We start from the raw sequence: 17922 nt of genomic DNA on the forward strand, positions 1-17922 counted from the left end.
TTGGAAGTGCTTAGTTTCTCTCCTACAGGTTAGCTGCTGCTGAAATGACAGAGTTTAGGATGCAAATTTTAGTACAATATTCTAGTATTCTAACTTCAGGTATAGTTAACTGCGGTGGGTTGGCACCCTGCCCAGGATTGGTTCCCTGCCTTGTGCCCTGTGTTGGCTGGGATTGGCTCCAGCAGACCCCCGTGACCCTGTGTTCGGATTCAGCGGGTTTGAAAATGGATGGATGGATGGGTATAGTTAAGCAATTTTCCTAATTCCTTTGTGTTTGTTTTTTATCTTGTTTTCTCCTACTTCTGATGCTTCTGCCTTCATTCTTTTATGTATTTAACTTGGATTAAGTCAACTGGTAAATATATGAATAATAATAAATATTAAGCATAATAACCAATAAATAATACTAGGTGACTTAACATTAACACTGCTTTTACAAATCCTATATCAAACTGCTTACAATGGAGACATTTGTCATTCCAACAGACATCACAATAACAAACATTTCTTGTAATGCATTTTTTACTGTAATGCACCATCTGTTGGAATGACAAATGCAATGCATTTTGTTTCTACATGGATTACAAAATTCATTCCAACAGATGGTACATTGCAAACATTAACGCTGAGGTCTACAGTGATTACTTAGATTTCAACACTTCTTAAAGCATTTCTACTTTCTTGATAAGCCGATAAATCTTATAATAAGGAAAACAATGGCTTCATATAAAAACTTTTCACTGTCTTAGTTTATATTTTTTGCAGTGCATCAGCTACACATACAGCACTACAAAGAAAAGTGTAAACTTTAAAATAAATAAAATTAACACATAACACGAAACCACTGTCTGGCCAGAGAATACGTTAAGGCTTCCGTCAAAAAGCCCCTCCTCGCGCACCAGAGTAGCGGATGTAAGACATTTATTTGTTCCTGACAACAGCAGATTAGCCAAAACGTTACTCTCAGCTACTAATTCCAAAAAATCTAAACTAAGTCCCCATAACCTTGTTAAGCTATATTCGGTATTGATGAAAAAGTAGTCGATGAAAAACAACACAACAATTTGTGAAACATAACAAGACAGAAGATACAACTTCTCAACAAGCTTTTGTGCGATTAACTGTCAATAAAGTTATTACAAAGTGACCTTCACGGCAATCCCTCCTACGAAAGCACAAGTACGACTTCGCGCATGCGCCCCTCCCTCCAATCGGTTCGACCTCTGCTGCCGGTAAGTGAAGGGGAGAATGGGAAGCTGTTAAAATTTTACAATCCTATTTCATCCTTATATAAGTGCCTCTGTTTTACTGAAATAAAGCAACATGTGTGTGATTTCGAGGTTAACGTTTTATTATCCGTCACTGGTTGCTATTTTTGGATATTTTTATTCCAATCAGAGATGACCTTAAAATCTTCCTTGGTGTGGTTACTTGTTTTATTGCTTGCTTTTGCAGAGACAGGCCCGGGTGTATGAGAACAATCCGACAGTAGGAGCAAAAATCCAATAAAGCCAACAGAATGTACGCCTGTGCGAAGTTTGTCTCCTCTCCAGCCATGGTAAGTACACACACCCAGTGTCGGTGCCGCGTTTTGCTCGAATCGGCGGGTTTTCGGCAGCTTTGCTGCACAGATCGCGGTGTTGACTCGGGCCTGTTCTCTAATGGTCCGTGCAAAGCATTCCGGAATTCTGCGAGACGAGCACAGTCCGGCTGTCAAAATGCAGCGAAACGAGGCGTAGCCTTCGAGGAATAGCGAGCGGCCTTCTGTCCTGACTCTTCGATTTCCCGAGGCACTAAATGGCGAGTCGATGTTCAAGGTCATAAAAGAGAACCTGCTGTGAGGTGCGCGCTGACCTTATTCCGAATAAAGGTGAAACCTCTAAAGCTCGCAGTATTGGCAGTACTCGTGCAGAGTGTTTTGTTTTAGGATTTCATTAATAACAAGTAAAAACATTTTAAGGAGGCCATCATTGGAACCTTAGGGGCGTCACGATTTCGACACTGAAGTTGTTCTTGCAGTTCACATCATGTTCACTTGTACTTTGGTAAGGATTTATGCTGCATTTGCAAATTGTGGCATAAAATAGCAAAGCCAGGCAAAAATGTACCCAAGGTTATTTCATATACAAGCCTAATTTAACATAAACTACTTGGTTAATTTTAAAAATCTTCGTTCAGAAACTAGAGAATGTAAAATGTATAAATCTGCAGTTGATTTTCAATGTGTGGTACTATATACCATACACGCGAGATCAAGGCATTTCACAGGATATATATTAGAATATTAAATCACATTGAAAAACCAGTGTGCACAGTAAAATAGCTAGTACAGGTGCAAATCATAATGTTGAGAAGATTCAAGGAACAGCCTAGAGAGAATGAAAAAAGCACAAAGCAAGCAGAGAAGTTTTAAAAAGTAGCAGATTCAGGTCTGTCTTCTCGATTTCAAGAGTACAGTATGTATAAATGTACACTAGGGTAGACAGAGGTATGTCCTGAACATTGTGTAGTCTACACAAGATTGACATCATTAGTTTATTTGTCACATCGGGATTAGTGTTGGATTGGTACAAAAAATTTTGACTTTGGCATCAGATGCAGCTTTTGGACCCCCCCAGTGCAGTCACCAAAACAGTACCGAAGTAAAAAAAACTCCCTCCACACAATCCCAGCTGTCTCACAACTGTATCCTTTCCCCTGTACCCCTTTCTGCTCTGCCACAGTTTGCAAATCATTATGATGAGTGGTGGGTAGTTTTCAAAAAATTTCTATGAATATAGCATTTCAAAGAGCTTCCCATTTGGTGATTTGAGCTAGATGTAAAATGTATCCTTCATCGAAGACTATCCCCCTTGGAGTTTGATAGCACTAATAAACAACTTGAGTGTATGAGGTGCTTGCAAACAACCATTTACTTCTGGTATTGAATTTAATAAAATGCTGTTATTGTACCATTTTAAAAATTGGGGTTTTCAGTATAATGGACAACCCTAGTGTGTATATAGTTCATACTGACAGTGTTAGCTGCAGTTCTGCAGTGATTTCTGCTTTTCATTGCAGTAAGTCCCTTAACCAGGGGTCTCATTTATAAAACTTTAAGTGGAGTTAGAGTGTGAGGATCTGTATATGTCAAAAAAAAATTTAGAAAAACTGGAATACGCACATTTATACACAATCTATCTTTTATAAATTACAATCGTCTTGTAAATGTACATCAGTGAATGTGCCTCAAACTCAGTCCGGTTACCTTACTATATTTGGACCATGCTAACTAACGTCGTATATATGCTGTCACAATGGTGCAGACCTTCACCTGACATAGCCTGGCAAACACGTATAACACCATCAGCAATTCTGCCAGCACTACTGTGCCTTAAAATAAGTTAATTATGGGTTGACACAGGCCACCGAGTCACAATGTTTGTCAGCCTCATCTTGACATCACAGATGACTTGTATGTTAATGGAAAGTAACTGCCTACTGTTAACAAAAGCACCTTCATTCTTGCCCATATTGAAAAATATGAGTGCAGTCAGTTACATTAGCAAAACTGGACACTGTTGTAAATTGCATTTTTTATGTTGGCCTGTGCAACCACACCATATGGAAGCAAAATGTAGCATCTCATCAGTCAGTTTATGGCATCCAGCACAGCAGGCTTGATGGAATTGAAGCTTGGCTGAGATATTCCTGATCTCGTGGCCAGTTTCCTCTGGTAGGTGCCTGTTTCTATAAAGCTGACATATGTTAATACGGGGATAAAATTAGGTGTACCCCAGTTTTGGGCTGTCTATGTTTCTAATGCTGGGCCCATCTCAGCACATAGTTCCAAGGGAATGGCTCTTGAGTGCCTAAATTGGCTTATAAACCCCTTAATCCTGCTGGTCCCTAAAAGCTTGTTCCCTTTGTAGATTACTATTTGTATATTCTTCATGTAGCACCAAATAAGTGATGATGTGTTCAGACTATTCGGCTATAGGGCATGCTATTGGAGCTTTCCATATGCAGAGAGTGAATCACATCTGTGGTTTCACTTTTGATAACCAGTGACTGCATGGGTTTCGAATCCTGAGAAGTGACAACAGGTAGCAGATACAAACCCAAGTAGGTTCTTCAGTGCAGATATGCTGCACTGGCTCTCTTAAAGGCATCAACAATAGAGTGTACAAATCATTCATTACTTTTAATGTTCAATTAGTGGTCAGGTCAATGTACATAACAGCTCAGTAGTACAAATTGTTGTGCTTGTGAGTTGTCATTGAGGTGGTTTGGCTGCATTTCCCTACTTTATCAAGGTTGCATTGTTTCCAACTTTCTATGAAATGTGTACAGATGGGTCAGAGTTGCCATAAGTATATGCAAATTCTCCAATAATGTTCAAGTTTATAAATTGCCACTTTTGTGTGAAAATTTGTTTTATAAATCTGCCCCCTAATCCTCTGTCTGGGTTGGCATGCAAAGAAAAGTAGTTTTTATGGTATTTAATATATGCCGGAAAAATCATTATTTTAAAAGTTATATACAGTGCATCCGGAAAGTATTCACAGCGCATCACTTTTTCCACATTTTGTTATGTTACAGCCTTATTCCAAAATGGATTAAATTCATTTTTTTCCTCAGAATTCTACACACAACACCCCATAATGACATTGTGAAAAAAGTTTACTTGAGGTTTTTGCAAATTTATTAAAAATAAAAAAACTGAGAAATCCCATGTCCATAAGTATTCACAGCCTTTGCTCAATACTTTGTCGATGCACCTTTGGCAGCAATTACAGCCTCAAGTCTTTTTGAATATGATGCCACAAGCTTGGCACGCCTATCCTTTGCCAGTTTCGCCCATTCCCCTTTGCAGCACCTCTCAAGCTCCATCAGGTTGGATGGGAAGCGTCGGTGCACAGCCTCTCTCCAGAGATGTTCAATCGGATTCAAGTCTGGGCTTTGGCTGGGCCACTCGAGGACATTCACAGAGTTGTCCTGAAGCCACTCCTTTGATATCTTGGCTGTGTGCTTAGGGTCGTTGTCCTGCTGAAAGATGAACCGTCGCCCCAGTCTGAGGTCAAGAGCACTCTGGAGCAGGTTTTCATCCAGGATGTTTCTGTACATTGCTGCAGTCATCTTTCCCTTTATCCTGACTAGTCTCCCAGTCCCTGCCGCTGAAAAACATCCCCACAGCATGATGCTGCCACCACCACTATGCTTCACTGTAGGGATGGTATTGGCCTGGTGATGAGCGGTGCTTGGTTTCCTCCAAACGTGACGCCTGGCATTCACACCAAAGAGTTCAATCTTTGTCTCATCAGACCAGAGAATTTTCTTTCTCATGGTCTGAGAGTCCTTCAGGTGCCTTTTGGCAAACTCCAGGTGGGCTGCCATGTGCCTTTTACAAAGGAGTGGCTTCCGTCTGGCCACTCTACCATACAGGTCTGATTGGTGGATTGCTGCAGAGATGGTTGTCCTTCTGGAAGGTTCTCCTCTCTCCACAGAGGACCTCTGGAGCTCTGACAGAGTGACCATCGGGTTCTTGGTCACCTCCCTGATTAAGGCCGTTCTCCCCCGATCGCTGTTTAGATGGCTGGCCAGCTCTAGGAAGAGTCCTGGTGGTTTCGAACTACTTCCACTTACGGATGATGGAGGCCACTGTGCTCATTGGGACCTTCAAAGCAGCAGAAATGTTTCTGTAACCTTCCCCAGATTTGTGCCTCGAGACAATCCTGTCTCAGAGGTCTACAGACAATTCCTTTGACTTCATGCTTGGTTTGTGCCCTGACATGAACTGTCAACTGTGGGACCTTATATAGACAGGTGTGTGCCTTTCCAAATAATGTCCAATCAACTGAATTTACCACAGGTGGACTCCAATTAAGCTGCAGAAACATCTCAAGGATGATCAGGGGAAACAGGATGCACCTGAGCTCAATTTTGAGCTTCACGGCAAAGGCTGTGAATGCTTAAGTACATGTGCTTTCTCAATATTTTTAATAAATTTACAAAAATCTCAAGTAAACTTTTTTCACGTTGTCATTATGGGGTGTTGTGTGTAGAATTCTGAGGAAAAAGAATGAATTTAATCCATTTTGAAATAAGGCTGTAACATAACAAAATGTGGAAAAAGTGATGCGCTGTGAATACTTTACGGATGCACTGTACATGTTTCATTATGTATAGGAGTGTTACATGGCTTTGTTCCATGCATTGTTTTCTGTGTTGTAAATCTCCATGAGTGCTAAACCGGTCTTCAGCGACTAGTGCAATTAAAAATTGAACCGAATTTTACATTAAGTCCCCTTTGTCATTTAGCGTGTTCTCTCAAAAGGCAAACACCTTTCCTGTAAACTGGGGAAGGTGAGCAGTCTCATTTATTGGAATTATTTAATGAATTATTTATTGATCCTATACATGGTTAGTTATACATGTAGTGTATCTGGGCCAGGCAGAATAAAGATGTAGGTTTTTCATTGTAGTTTAGATGGAATTGTCACATTTAGCATCAACACACCTCAAACCCTTTATAAGCTGTGGCACTGACAAGAGCCTGTTGTAGCTGCTTTTTCCTAATTTTGTTCAAATGAACGATTAGAAAGTGAGCATAATGCAATATAGGCCGATATGGACTTCCTCCCATGTTGCATTTATATGGACTATGGAAGTTACTGGGCCTTCTTTATGAACCTGGGTATGTCTTATGAGTAAATGAAGAATAGTATACAAAGGGCAACATCTATGCAAACTGACTATGGAGACATCTGAATAAAAAAAGAAAACTGTTTAAAGTAATAGTGCGAGTCTGCAAAAGCATTTTTATCTCCTTCAGAAAAGAATTAAAAATAACCCAGTGGGGCATAAAAGCAATCAGTCAGACAACACTGAACATAAATCCAAGGATTTGTATCTGTTTTCTTGACATTTTGAGTGCTGAGAATTACCCTAATTTTAATTATTTATTTTGTCGTTCTTCATCATGTAAAGCACTTTGAGCTACATTGATTGTATGAAAATGTGCTATATAAATAAATGTTGTTGTTAAATGTATCAGTTTAATGAAAGCTTAGTATAAAATCACACATTATTTATAAATAACAAACTATTTAATGCAGAGGCCAGTGCCTGTTTCGTGTTTAGGGTTGTCTGAAAATTCTGTTTATGCAACACTCAACTTGGACGTACTTTTTGCTATTTGCATTTGTATTGTTTGAGTGAGGGAGAATTAAAAGGGAATTACTGTAAAAAAGGATGGGGGTCCAAAATAGATATTCAGTACCTTTAAACAAATTGGATGGTTGGTAGGTAGTATGTTGTGTAATACCAGGTTCCATTGACAAATTATTTTTAAATTTAGTCGTTTTAAATGCTCTCCCTGTTTAACTCCTCCTTTCTTTAGGATTGTGTACATTCATACAGATATGACACATTTGCGTTTTAATTCAAGCATTCTTTAGTGTAAAAGCTCAGTTTTGGTCCTAACAGATATGAGTAGAATGCCAGACTCTGTATGCAGTTTTTATGTTCAATAAGTGTGTGTATTTCTATTTTTAAACTGTTACTGTACAAAGTAATTCAAGTTTGTGACACAATTACTTTGTTCTTGAACTTGTTTTTCCTATTAATTTTGAGCATGAGATTTTGAATTTTTTTTCTTACTTTATTTTAGAGTCCTTTTTACACTCGGTGACAAACATCATCAAACTATATCAGTTGTTTAGATTTTTTTAATGTTTGAGCTAAGCTGTGTTTTGTGGCCACGTCAGTGTCCCACAATGAGTAGGAGGTGAGGGTTGAACCAGAAAACCTGTGTGTTTAAGTCCAGTACTTCAGCCAGAATCCTTCTGCTGTATTCACATTCTATAGAAATGAGAGCAATACTACATGAATTTGCAGACGTGTATCATAATGTTGACTTTTCACCCTATTAAGTAATAAGAATAAAATGACTAGGTCAGCCAGAAATGGCATTTTTGCTTGGTGTTGTACCTACTTAATACGCTGAGCTTATGTTTTCATTTCTTGAAAAAAAACTTTAATTACTTCGTTTATAACAAATGGCGAATCACCATTAACCTCATGCTTCACCCAAAGCACTAAGCTTAAATTCTTGCGAAAATAATAGTGGAAAGAAAAGACATTACAAGTAGAAACTCAGAAAGTTCATATTACTAATTCAAAAACTTGACGGCTGACTTTGAGCTCCATTTATGAAGTGAACCTTATAATGAAGTGTTAACAATGTACATGTAAGTAGAACAAAGACCGGAAAACTATCTAGCCTCTTAGGAGTACAAACTGAGATGTCGAAAGCTCAAGAGTGCAATAGTGGGTAGCCTGGGTGGTGGAATTGATGAGTGATATGGGATGAGGAAAGGATCCCAGGTGACTGGAGGTGGAATGCACAGATTATCTTTAAAAAAAAAAAAAAAAAAAAAAAAGTGCTGGAGTGTGGGATTATTGGAGTTAAATGATTGGAACACTTCATCAAGTGGTTTGAGTGATAGATAATTAAGAGAACTTGATAAAATACAGTATTATATACTGCATGCGCTCATTAAAGAGGAAAGGACAGCTATTTATTGTCTGTAAGGTTAAGTAAAAGAGATGAGAGGGAAATCAAGCTATATTATGCAGTTACGGTTCTGAAAAAGATGTACAATAGAATTTCAAGGGAAATAGTGTTCTGGTGTCTAATTAAGGGGAAACTTCCAGAAAATCTTGTAATATTGAAACAATGTATAAAGGATTGGTAACAACATTAACAAAAGCATTTTCATGAAGAAAAGGATAATTGAGTGGCACAGAGCTTTGTAACTGGAATAACTGAATTTAAATGCTAGCATCCAAATATGTTGATTTGCAGCAGAATGAGATTGGGCAGACTTTTCAATACATTGGTAGTATAGGCTTAGATTTTAATATCATAGAGTGAAGCTGTGAAGTGAAAATAGGCGATAGAGTAGAAGAATGATTGGGAGGTGTCTGGGATGATCTATGGTTAAAGGATGCCAGGCAAAATGGTAAAGATCTTTGTAACAGTAAAAAGGCAAGTGTTGATGTGTGGTGCAGATGCAGAAGTAAAGCAAGGAAGATAAACTTTAAAGAACCCAAATGAGAATATTGTGATAGGCTTTGTGCATCCCTTTAAAGGAGAAGGGTGAGCATAGTCAATGTGGAAATGAGAGAAGTTAGATTGAAATGGGATGGACATGTGGTGATGGGAAACGAGGAGCGGATGATTGAGAAATGACAAGAAATGTGTTAAAATTGTAAATGGCAATAGAAGTGTGTGATAGGCATCATGTAAACTAAGAACTTGAAAATAATATTATATGTTTTTGAAAACTGATAAATATAATTAATTACAAGTCTTGCCCATTGCTGGTACCCTCGTTTGCAAGGGTCACAGTACTCATCTGCAGAAAGTTTTAAATGCCTTGCTGCTCCATTCAGTCATTGTTATGCCTATTTGCAACATATCCTAGACAAGCCCACTTTATCTGGATATTCATCCCATTCTGTATGTGCTATTTAAATGTAAAACTAACTGTAAAGTGGCTTATATTCCCTTTCACCAAGAGGCCCCAGAATTTTTTTCTGTACCAAGTGAGTGTACATTTACAACCTTATTGAAGTGACTCATGTCAGGCAACTGCCCTTTCAGCAGCAGATTGTTACAGTTCTAGAAGTGTGTTGCTACTTTTGCGGAGATCACAATTAACTTCAATTCTTGGAGTCATATAAGGTTGTCTATATTTACGCTTTTTAATTTTTTTTATAATTCATTTTTTCCTCATTGTACATTTAGTGCTTACAATATTGTTGAATAATGTTTGACCTGGTTTTGTATTTAAAATAAGTAAAAGCAAATTAAATGTCATCTCTTCAACCCGTACAAACATCTTGAATGTTGTCTGTTTTAAAAGTTAGGATTAGCTACAAGTTAAGATAGCAAGTCAGTATATAGAAATATGTGGGTGAAAAATATGACATCCAGCACATAACCTATAAGGGAGTATCAGAATCAGGCTGTGCAAAGAATTGGGTCAGCATATGAAGACTTTAGACTTAAGAAGAGTTAGAGGATGGTCACTTTCATCTTAGTAACTACTTACTTTTAAGTTTGCCAACCATTTTTTCCTTTCATTTATTTTTTTCTTTGATTACTTTTATTTATGTGTGTGGTGTTTAAATGATGTTAATAAAATTTGTCAAATTTGGAATTTCCTCTTAATGATTTGGTCCCCCTTTTTAACTTTTTATAGCATATTTGCATTTTAAGTTTAAACAAAAATAGGTTACAATATTGCTGGAAGGTATACCGGTTCATACCGAAAACCGGTTTTTATTTTTCTTATGATACGGATTTTTCTTATACCGCAATACTGGTTTAAATAGCCTAAGCAATGTTCGGAACGTGTCGCTGCGGGAAACTGATACACCGCTAAACACGCATGCAATGGAGTAGTGGAGGTATTGAGTGGTGAAAATTGACAGAGAACATTACGAAACTGAAGCTGTAGCAGACAATAAAGTTGAACATGATGACACAGAAGAACTTTTGCCGAAAAAAGGAGCCGCATCTGTTGTCTGGAGATTTTGGTTTTAAAAGGTCGAATGTGGACCGAACAACTATTTACTGCAAATGCTGTCAAGCTAAAGTTGTCGCCGGACATGCTTTGCCACAAACATGCTTTGGAGTACCATGAATGTATGGAACTAAGATTGGCACCCTCCACGTCTTCAGGTAAAATTGAAAAAGCAAGAGGACACTCGAGTCAGACGTTAATTGTAGATGCATTTGCTAGAGGTACTGCCTATGATAAAAAAAGCAAGTGGTGGATCAAGATTACCAACACCATTACAATTCATATAGCTAACAAGTCAGTGGACAGAGATTGTTAACATTAACAGAAAGTGTAGTTGGTTTACAAAAAATATTTACTCTTTATTCCTTTTCTAAGACATGTTCAGTGCAATACAACTTTTGATAAGCACCTCTGAATATTTTACTAAGTCTAAATGCCTCTTTGGATGGTTGAAAATATATTGTCAAAATTATAGTTTTAAGTTGTTTGCAAAATTTGTTCAATAAAATGGTTCTGTGTTTTGACTGCAACTGTCATGCAATGTGATTCCTTCTCTTCATTAGTGCCACCCCATTGAAAACTTTATGGGGTCTTGCAAACCTGTACTAATACTTGTGTGCACATTAAAATTTTTTTGTACAATTCTTATGACAGTGTAATAGGTTATTCTTAGCCAGTCTACTGCAGTAATTTCAGTGGAAAATGTGGTTAACATCCACTCATGCATGGGGGAAAAAAATGCCGTTGAATACCGTGAAACCGGTATAATTTTGAAAAATACTATGATATAGAACTTTGGTTATACCACCCAGCCCTAGGTTACAAAAACAATTGCCTATCCTGTTGTGACATTATTAAACGGTGTAGGGAAGAAGTTGGTGAATGGTCAAGGGTTTTAGTTTCTTACGGTCTTCTTTCTGCTTTCATTCACAATTGTTTGTTAATTGTACATTATACTGCCTCTAATGGATCTGTGGGATTATGCCATTAATGCCAAATTATGACCCCACTATCTTTATGCACTGAGATGTCAACCCACCAGACAAGTTGTATTCTAATTATTCTATCCACTTTTTTTGGGTCACTATTGTCAAGTCTATAGAGTATAGTGAAATTTTACTTGCATGTGTTAAGCAACATGCAACACTTGCATATACTCTCTAATCAATAGCCACTCTCTGGCACCATGATACTTATTTTACTTCAAACCTTGGTGACCTTTTAAAAAGCGGTGAAATGTGACACAGTCTATTGCTAATTTAGCTTCAAGGAATGATGTGTGTATTCACATGTTCCCTTTTACACACTACAGTTGTAAAAAGTGTTTAAAGCGTTAAGTGTTTGGGCCGCTCACTGGAGAAAATAAACGTAAGGTTTATGGTAGGAAAAGCATTACAAAATATTACAAAAGCCACTACATGCTATCCAGGGTTACAGGGACAGAGCCAATCCTGGTAACATCAGGCACATTGCAAGAACCAAATCTTGGCACTGTGCTTGTTTGTTTAGCTAATAGTTGTCCAAATATCTTGTCCAGATGGTTGTCAAGGTTTCTGCTTCAACTCCATGTCTCAGTAGTTTGGGCTGGAGTCCCACAACTCTGAGTAAAGATGTGCTTCCCGACTTCAGTCCGAAATGCAGTTCTCCTTAATTTCCACTGGTGTCTTCTAATACTCAATTCACTGTTGAGCTGTAAGAATTTTGCTGGATGTACTTTGAGGATTTTTAAGATCTTGATTAGATCCCCACACAGTGTCTTCTGCTCAAGATTAAATAGGTTTAATTCTCTGAATCTGTCAGAGTTGGATTGTAGACATGTCCTGTAGCCCTGGGATATTCTTGGTTGCTCTCGTGTGCACAGCTTCAAGTACTGCTCTGTCTTTCTTGTAGCGCGGTGACCAGAATTGTGCTAAAACACCACACAGTGATACAAATATTGGTCACTTGTGAACTTTTTTCAGACTTGAGTAGCAGTACAGAAAGCATTTAATCTCATTAAAGTAGTATTTCAAAGAGATGCAAATTTTCTTTTGACTTGTGGATTTGTTGTAACGAATACTTGTAGATGCTGTGATGTCTGGCACAGGCTGTGGGGTCTGAATGTCTGCCTCTATACTGCACAATTTATTTGTATGGACAATTAAATAAAGGAATGGTTCTTTTCTTTACAGGTCCGTACTGGATCTCTGTCACTCTTCAGACCCATTTCTGCAACAGTGCTGTCCCGGCCAGAGGTCAGAACTGGAGAGGTAGGCATGTAAATGTTTTTGTCTTAATGTGTTTTTCATTAAAAAGAAATCCTAGATCAAAATGAAATACAAGTGCAGTTGTTATAGTCTGTTTTGATAAAGCTAGCTAACAGCAGTTATCTTTTTCCCCCGTACACTGAGATTATTTTTTTTTTTACTGTTTTTTTACTTTTCTGTACAGGGCAAACTTGCTCTTGTGAGTGGGACACAAAGCCCCTTTTCCCAAATAGCACTAAGAGAGTTTCAGACCAGCGCTGTCAGCCGAGATATTGATACTGCTGCCAAGTTCATTGGTGCTGGTGCTGCCACCGTTGGAGTAGCTGGCTCTGGAGCCGGTATTGGAACAGTGTTTGGCAGTCTCATTATTGGTTATGCCAGGTAATACCACATTAATATTTTTAATATTCCCTAATTAAAAGCATGCCTTGTGTTGTTTTGATGAGCTGGGCCCCTGTCTTTCACCTGATGCTGCTGGTATAGGCTTCAGCTCCTACAACACTGAATTGCATTTAATGGGTTTTGATTTTATTTTATTTTTTTTTTGTCATTGTCTTTTGTAGTGTTGTTTTGTCAAATATTTGAAACATACATAAATACAAAATAATGGAGCTTCAAAATACTGTATAATAAACTTTTTCTGTAAGATAGGCCTGTGATCACTGTAACCTGTGTACCTGCACACTGTGTCATACCTCTGTGTTTTTTTTCCTTTCTTTCTACAGAAACCCTTCCTTGAAGCAGCAGCTATTTTCTTATGCCATTCTGGGGTTTGCCCTGTCTGAGGCCATGGGTCTCTTCTGTTTGATGGTTGCTTTCCTGATCTTGTTCGCCATGTAATGATTCTGCTTATAAAATTGGCTTGGTTATAAGCTAGAAATGTGACTACGTGTTTTACAGTCGATATCGGAATCATTTTGTCATGGACGTGTATATTTTCCAAAGTTTTGTTGAAACTTGTCAAAATAAAGAAAATATTAAACATGTAGTGTTGTTAAAATACAGCCGATTACACAATTAAACGTGAATCTGACAGTTTAAATATTCACGATGTTTATGACTGAGGGTTTGTTTCCTGCAAGTTATTTGGTTAAGATTGATATTTGGTCCTTCTAAATTCTGACGTGTGATCACATTTGTCAGCTTTAACATTGATCCATTCCAATGTGCAATGTAGTCAAACACAACTAAAAGCGTTCTTGCAAAATGAATTTTAATCTGTTAGTTGAAGATTTTATATACCAAGTTAAGTGCTCTGTGCAAGAAAAGATTGTTAAAACATTTGTATTTGTCTTATGATTTTTATATACAAAGCACTTTCACAAAAGCAGTGATCTATACAAAGATACTGTTCTGCCATCTAAAGATTCATTATTCTCAAACCACTCCTCATTTGATAGCTAAAACATTCTGGCTAGTTTAGTGACTTAAAGGGTGTATAGCTGCAGGTGCTTTTTACGAATCTAAAAATTCACCGTGTTGCACTTAAGTGAGGAAGCACTATCCAAAATGTGAACTTCTATTTTTGAAATTGTAATTGGCCATTAAAATGTGATGATACCCCCCATACCCATTTCATGAGAATTAATTTTTGCTGTTTTTGTATCGTTTAGTAAAACAATCTTTTGCCACTTTACACAGTTAGTTTGTTCAGCAGTTATATTCAAACAGCTCAAATAGAAAAAATTCACTCTTACCATTGACCAGTCTTCAATGGTATAGAAAAACCAAATACAGGGTGGTCCAGATCTAATTATGCAATTTTCATTACGCTATAACTTATTAAGTTTATTACATAGAGAATTCACAAAAATTTATTTTTGTTGCCGATAGATGGCAGCACCTGCCCTGCATTCGTTTATTACAAGATATTTCGAACAATTCTTTTGTCTTGCATTGTTTTCCTGCATTGCATTAAAAGTTGCATAATTAGATCTGGACCACCCTATAGATGTATGAAACGGGTCATTCTAAAATCACTAGTGCAATAAACAGGCTTCTTTGATTTTTAACTCAGTGAATTTTATAAAAGTGTAAATTAAAATGTCAGGTTGGGTTTTGCACGCCTAGATAGAAGAATCTGAAGAGGTGTTCATTATTTGGACAGTTGAACTGGCAAGAAATAATTGACTGTGTTCAATGAATGAATGTTGGAGTGCTCATATATAGGTGATTCAACAAACAGACATTTGGAAGACCTTTAAAAGCATTAGTGTAATGTGAGGGGTGTTCATAATGTTTCAGAAGGGCCCTATGCTTAATGATCCAAAAAATTGTTTGGGGAGGAGACGATCAAAGTTTGTTACTTTGTTGTTGTTGAGTCTACAAGCTCCTGAACGGTTTGGCATTTTGGTTTAGTGGTAAGCACCACTTCTTAAAGCAATTTTTACATTGCAAACCAAATCTGATCACATTTATAGAGATTCAATCTGATTTATACACTACAGTGAATTCCCAATATTTATGCTGTTTGTTTAGAAGTGTTTTGGTAGTGGAAATTATTGGTTAATGAGTGTGTAGTTTAGTATGACTTGACCTGCTTTTCTTTAGCATTCATAATGGTTTACATCTGTTTGCTTCACTCTTTAGTTCTTATTTAGATAGAAATAACAGTGCGGAGTGCAGAAACAGTGAGTTAAAAACAAAACTGGTGTTAAAAGCAGTATGAAAACATTGTATGTATTCTCTGTCTAGCCCTGCATATTCCACTACCAGGGCATGCAGGGCCAGAGTTAATTCGGCATCCTCGGACAGCAATGCTGGACATTCATGCACACACTCGACTATCTTGTAGCTAACAGCACAAAACTCGTCAATCTACTAATCCCGCATATTCAGGGTATTAGAAGGAAATTTCTGCAAGTAAATGTGTGTGTCTGTGTATGAAGGGAAAAGAGTAAAAGGTTGTGTTCACACTACAAAGAAAAGAAGGTAAGACCAAACAACTTTTCAGCAGCATGAACAGAGTAAGGGCGGTGTGTGCAAACCACTGACATTTTCATCTGTGTTTTTACGAAAAGGCCAGATCTCTAAAACATACGAGAGTGATGCTATCTGTAGGAAGAATATTCACTATAATATATTTACATAACACCTTATTTGAGCCCAACAATGCTTTACAATAGAAGGGTATGACCAAATGAGGAGGCTTCATACACCAAAAGGCAGAGGACCAGACGGAATCTGCCCTTGAGGACCTGAGGTCTGTGCTGACCATCTTTGTGGTGTTTTCTGTCTCAAGGGCTGCAAAAACTGCCACAGCTGGGAAAAATGTCCTGCATTGTAAGCCAGGAGCCTCTTCAAGTATTGACTACATACCAGTGGAACTTGGGTCCTGAAGCAAGACGATCTTTAAGGCTGGGCCTGGACTATGAGTCCTCTTGATGTAGACCACTTGGATCCACTGCAGTTTGCCGATCAGACAGAGTGGAGTGGAGGAATGAGATGATGTGCACAAAGGTAGCTACACTGTTAAGGAGTAAAGTCAGAGATATGCAGGTGGAGGAGGCTGTGGTGCCCTGATAATGGACTATCTGGCAGCAGACCGCAGTCTAAGATTCGAGGACTGTGTGAACAACACTGGAGCACCACAAGAAACCAGCCTGTCTGCTGTACTCTTCACTCTGCACATCTCCGACTATAAATGTAATAGCAGGGTGGGGTGCATTGATAAAGGGGGTCAAGACAGAGGAGAGGAGAGGACAGGAGTCAGGTAGGGGACTTTGAGAACTTCTGCGACTTAACATCAGCAAAACCAAGGAACTGCTTATTGACTTCTGCTGCATCAAGAATGCTGTATTCCCAGTCACCGTTCAAGGAGTGGATGTAAAGGTGGTCAACTCCTATGAGTACTTGGGGGTCTGGTCCACATCAATAACAGGCTGGATTGGTCTTATAATACAGAGGAATACAAAGGGCAGAGCAGGCTCTTTTTCTTTAGGAGACTGTGTTCTTTTAATGTGACAAGTGACATCTTTCACATCTACAACTTGTGATGTGCTGGGCTGATAACATCACTTCAAGAGAGGCCCACCAATTCATCAAGATAATTATGAGGGCAAGGTCAGTCATAGGATCCACTCTAGATCCCCTGAATGTAGTAGATGAGGGGAGAACTGAATCAAAACTGAGTGCCATTACGAACAATGCTGTACATCCTCTTTCTGACACACCAATGCTGAGGACTTTCAGTTAATGAATCATTCAGGACAATTGCATCAAAAAACGTGACAGGGAGCTCCTTTATACTGACAGCAATATGTCTGTACAGCACCTCAAAAGGAACTGGGACTGTTATTTTTATCTTAAGTCAGAGATTTTCTTTCTTTTTAATATTTCTAGTTTGTATTAGAGGGGTGTGGTGGTTGTTTTGGAATAATATTTATTGAACTGAGGAAAATACAACAACTTAAATGTGTGTGTGTATGTATATATATATATATATATATATACACACATACACAGTGCATCCGGAAAGTATTCACAGCTCATCACTTTTTCCACATTTTGTTATGTTACAGCCTTATTCCAAAATGGATTAAATTCATTTTTTTCTTCAGAATTCTACACACAACACCCCATAATGACAACGTGAAAAAAGTTTACTTGAGGTTTTTGCAAATTTATTAAAAATAAAAAAACTGAGAAATCCCATGTCCATAAGTATTCACAGCCTTTGCTCAATACTTTGTCGATGCACCTTTGGCAGCAATTACAGCCTCAAGTCTTTTTGAATATGATGCCACAAGCTTGGCACACCTATCCTTGGCCAGTTTCGCTCATTCCTCTTTGCAGCACCTCTCAAGCTCCATCAAGTTGGATGGGAAGCGTCAGTGCACAGCCATTTTAAGATCTCTCCAGAGATGTTCAATGGGATTCAAGTCTGGGTTCTGGCTGGGCCACTCAAGGACATTCACAGAGTTGTCCTGAAGCCACTCTTTTGATATCTTGGCTATGTGCTTAGGGATGTTGTCCTGCTAAAAGATGAACCGTCGCCCCAGTCTGAGGTCAAGAGTGCTCTGGAGCAGGTTTTCATCCAGGATGTCTCTGTACATTGCTGCAGTCATCTTTCCCTTTATCCTGACTAGTCTCCCAGTTCCTGC

At 38.2% G+C, this 17922-nt stretch overlaps 1 protein-coding gene across 1 annotated transcript; it reads left to right on the forward strand.

The window, feature by feature from the left end:
• The first annotated feature begins 1117 nt into the window (after window positions 1-1117).
• Window positions 1118-13868, forward strand: atp5mc3a (ATP synthase membrane subunit c locus 3a). The gene is made up of 5 exons (XM_028806251.2): window positions 1118-1232; window positions 1456-1558; window positions 12746-12823; window positions 13005-13201; window positions 13546-13868. Exons 2-5 carry the CDS (start codon window positions 1520-1522, stop codon window positions 13658-13660), a joined length of 429 nt encoding a protein of 142 aa, XP_028662084.1. The 5' UTR covers window positions 1118-1232; window positions 1456-1519; the 3' UTR covers window positions 13661-13868.
• Window positions 13869-17922: the final 4054 nt, after the last annotated feature.

This window comes from Erpetoichthys calabaricus, chromosome 8 (assembly GCF_900747795.2).
Source record: "Erpetoichthys calabaricus chromosome 8, fErpCal1.3, whole genome shotgun sequence".
NCBI lineage: Eukaryota > Metazoa > Chordata > Cladistia > Polypteriformes > Polypteridae > Erpetoichthys > Erpetoichthys calabaricus.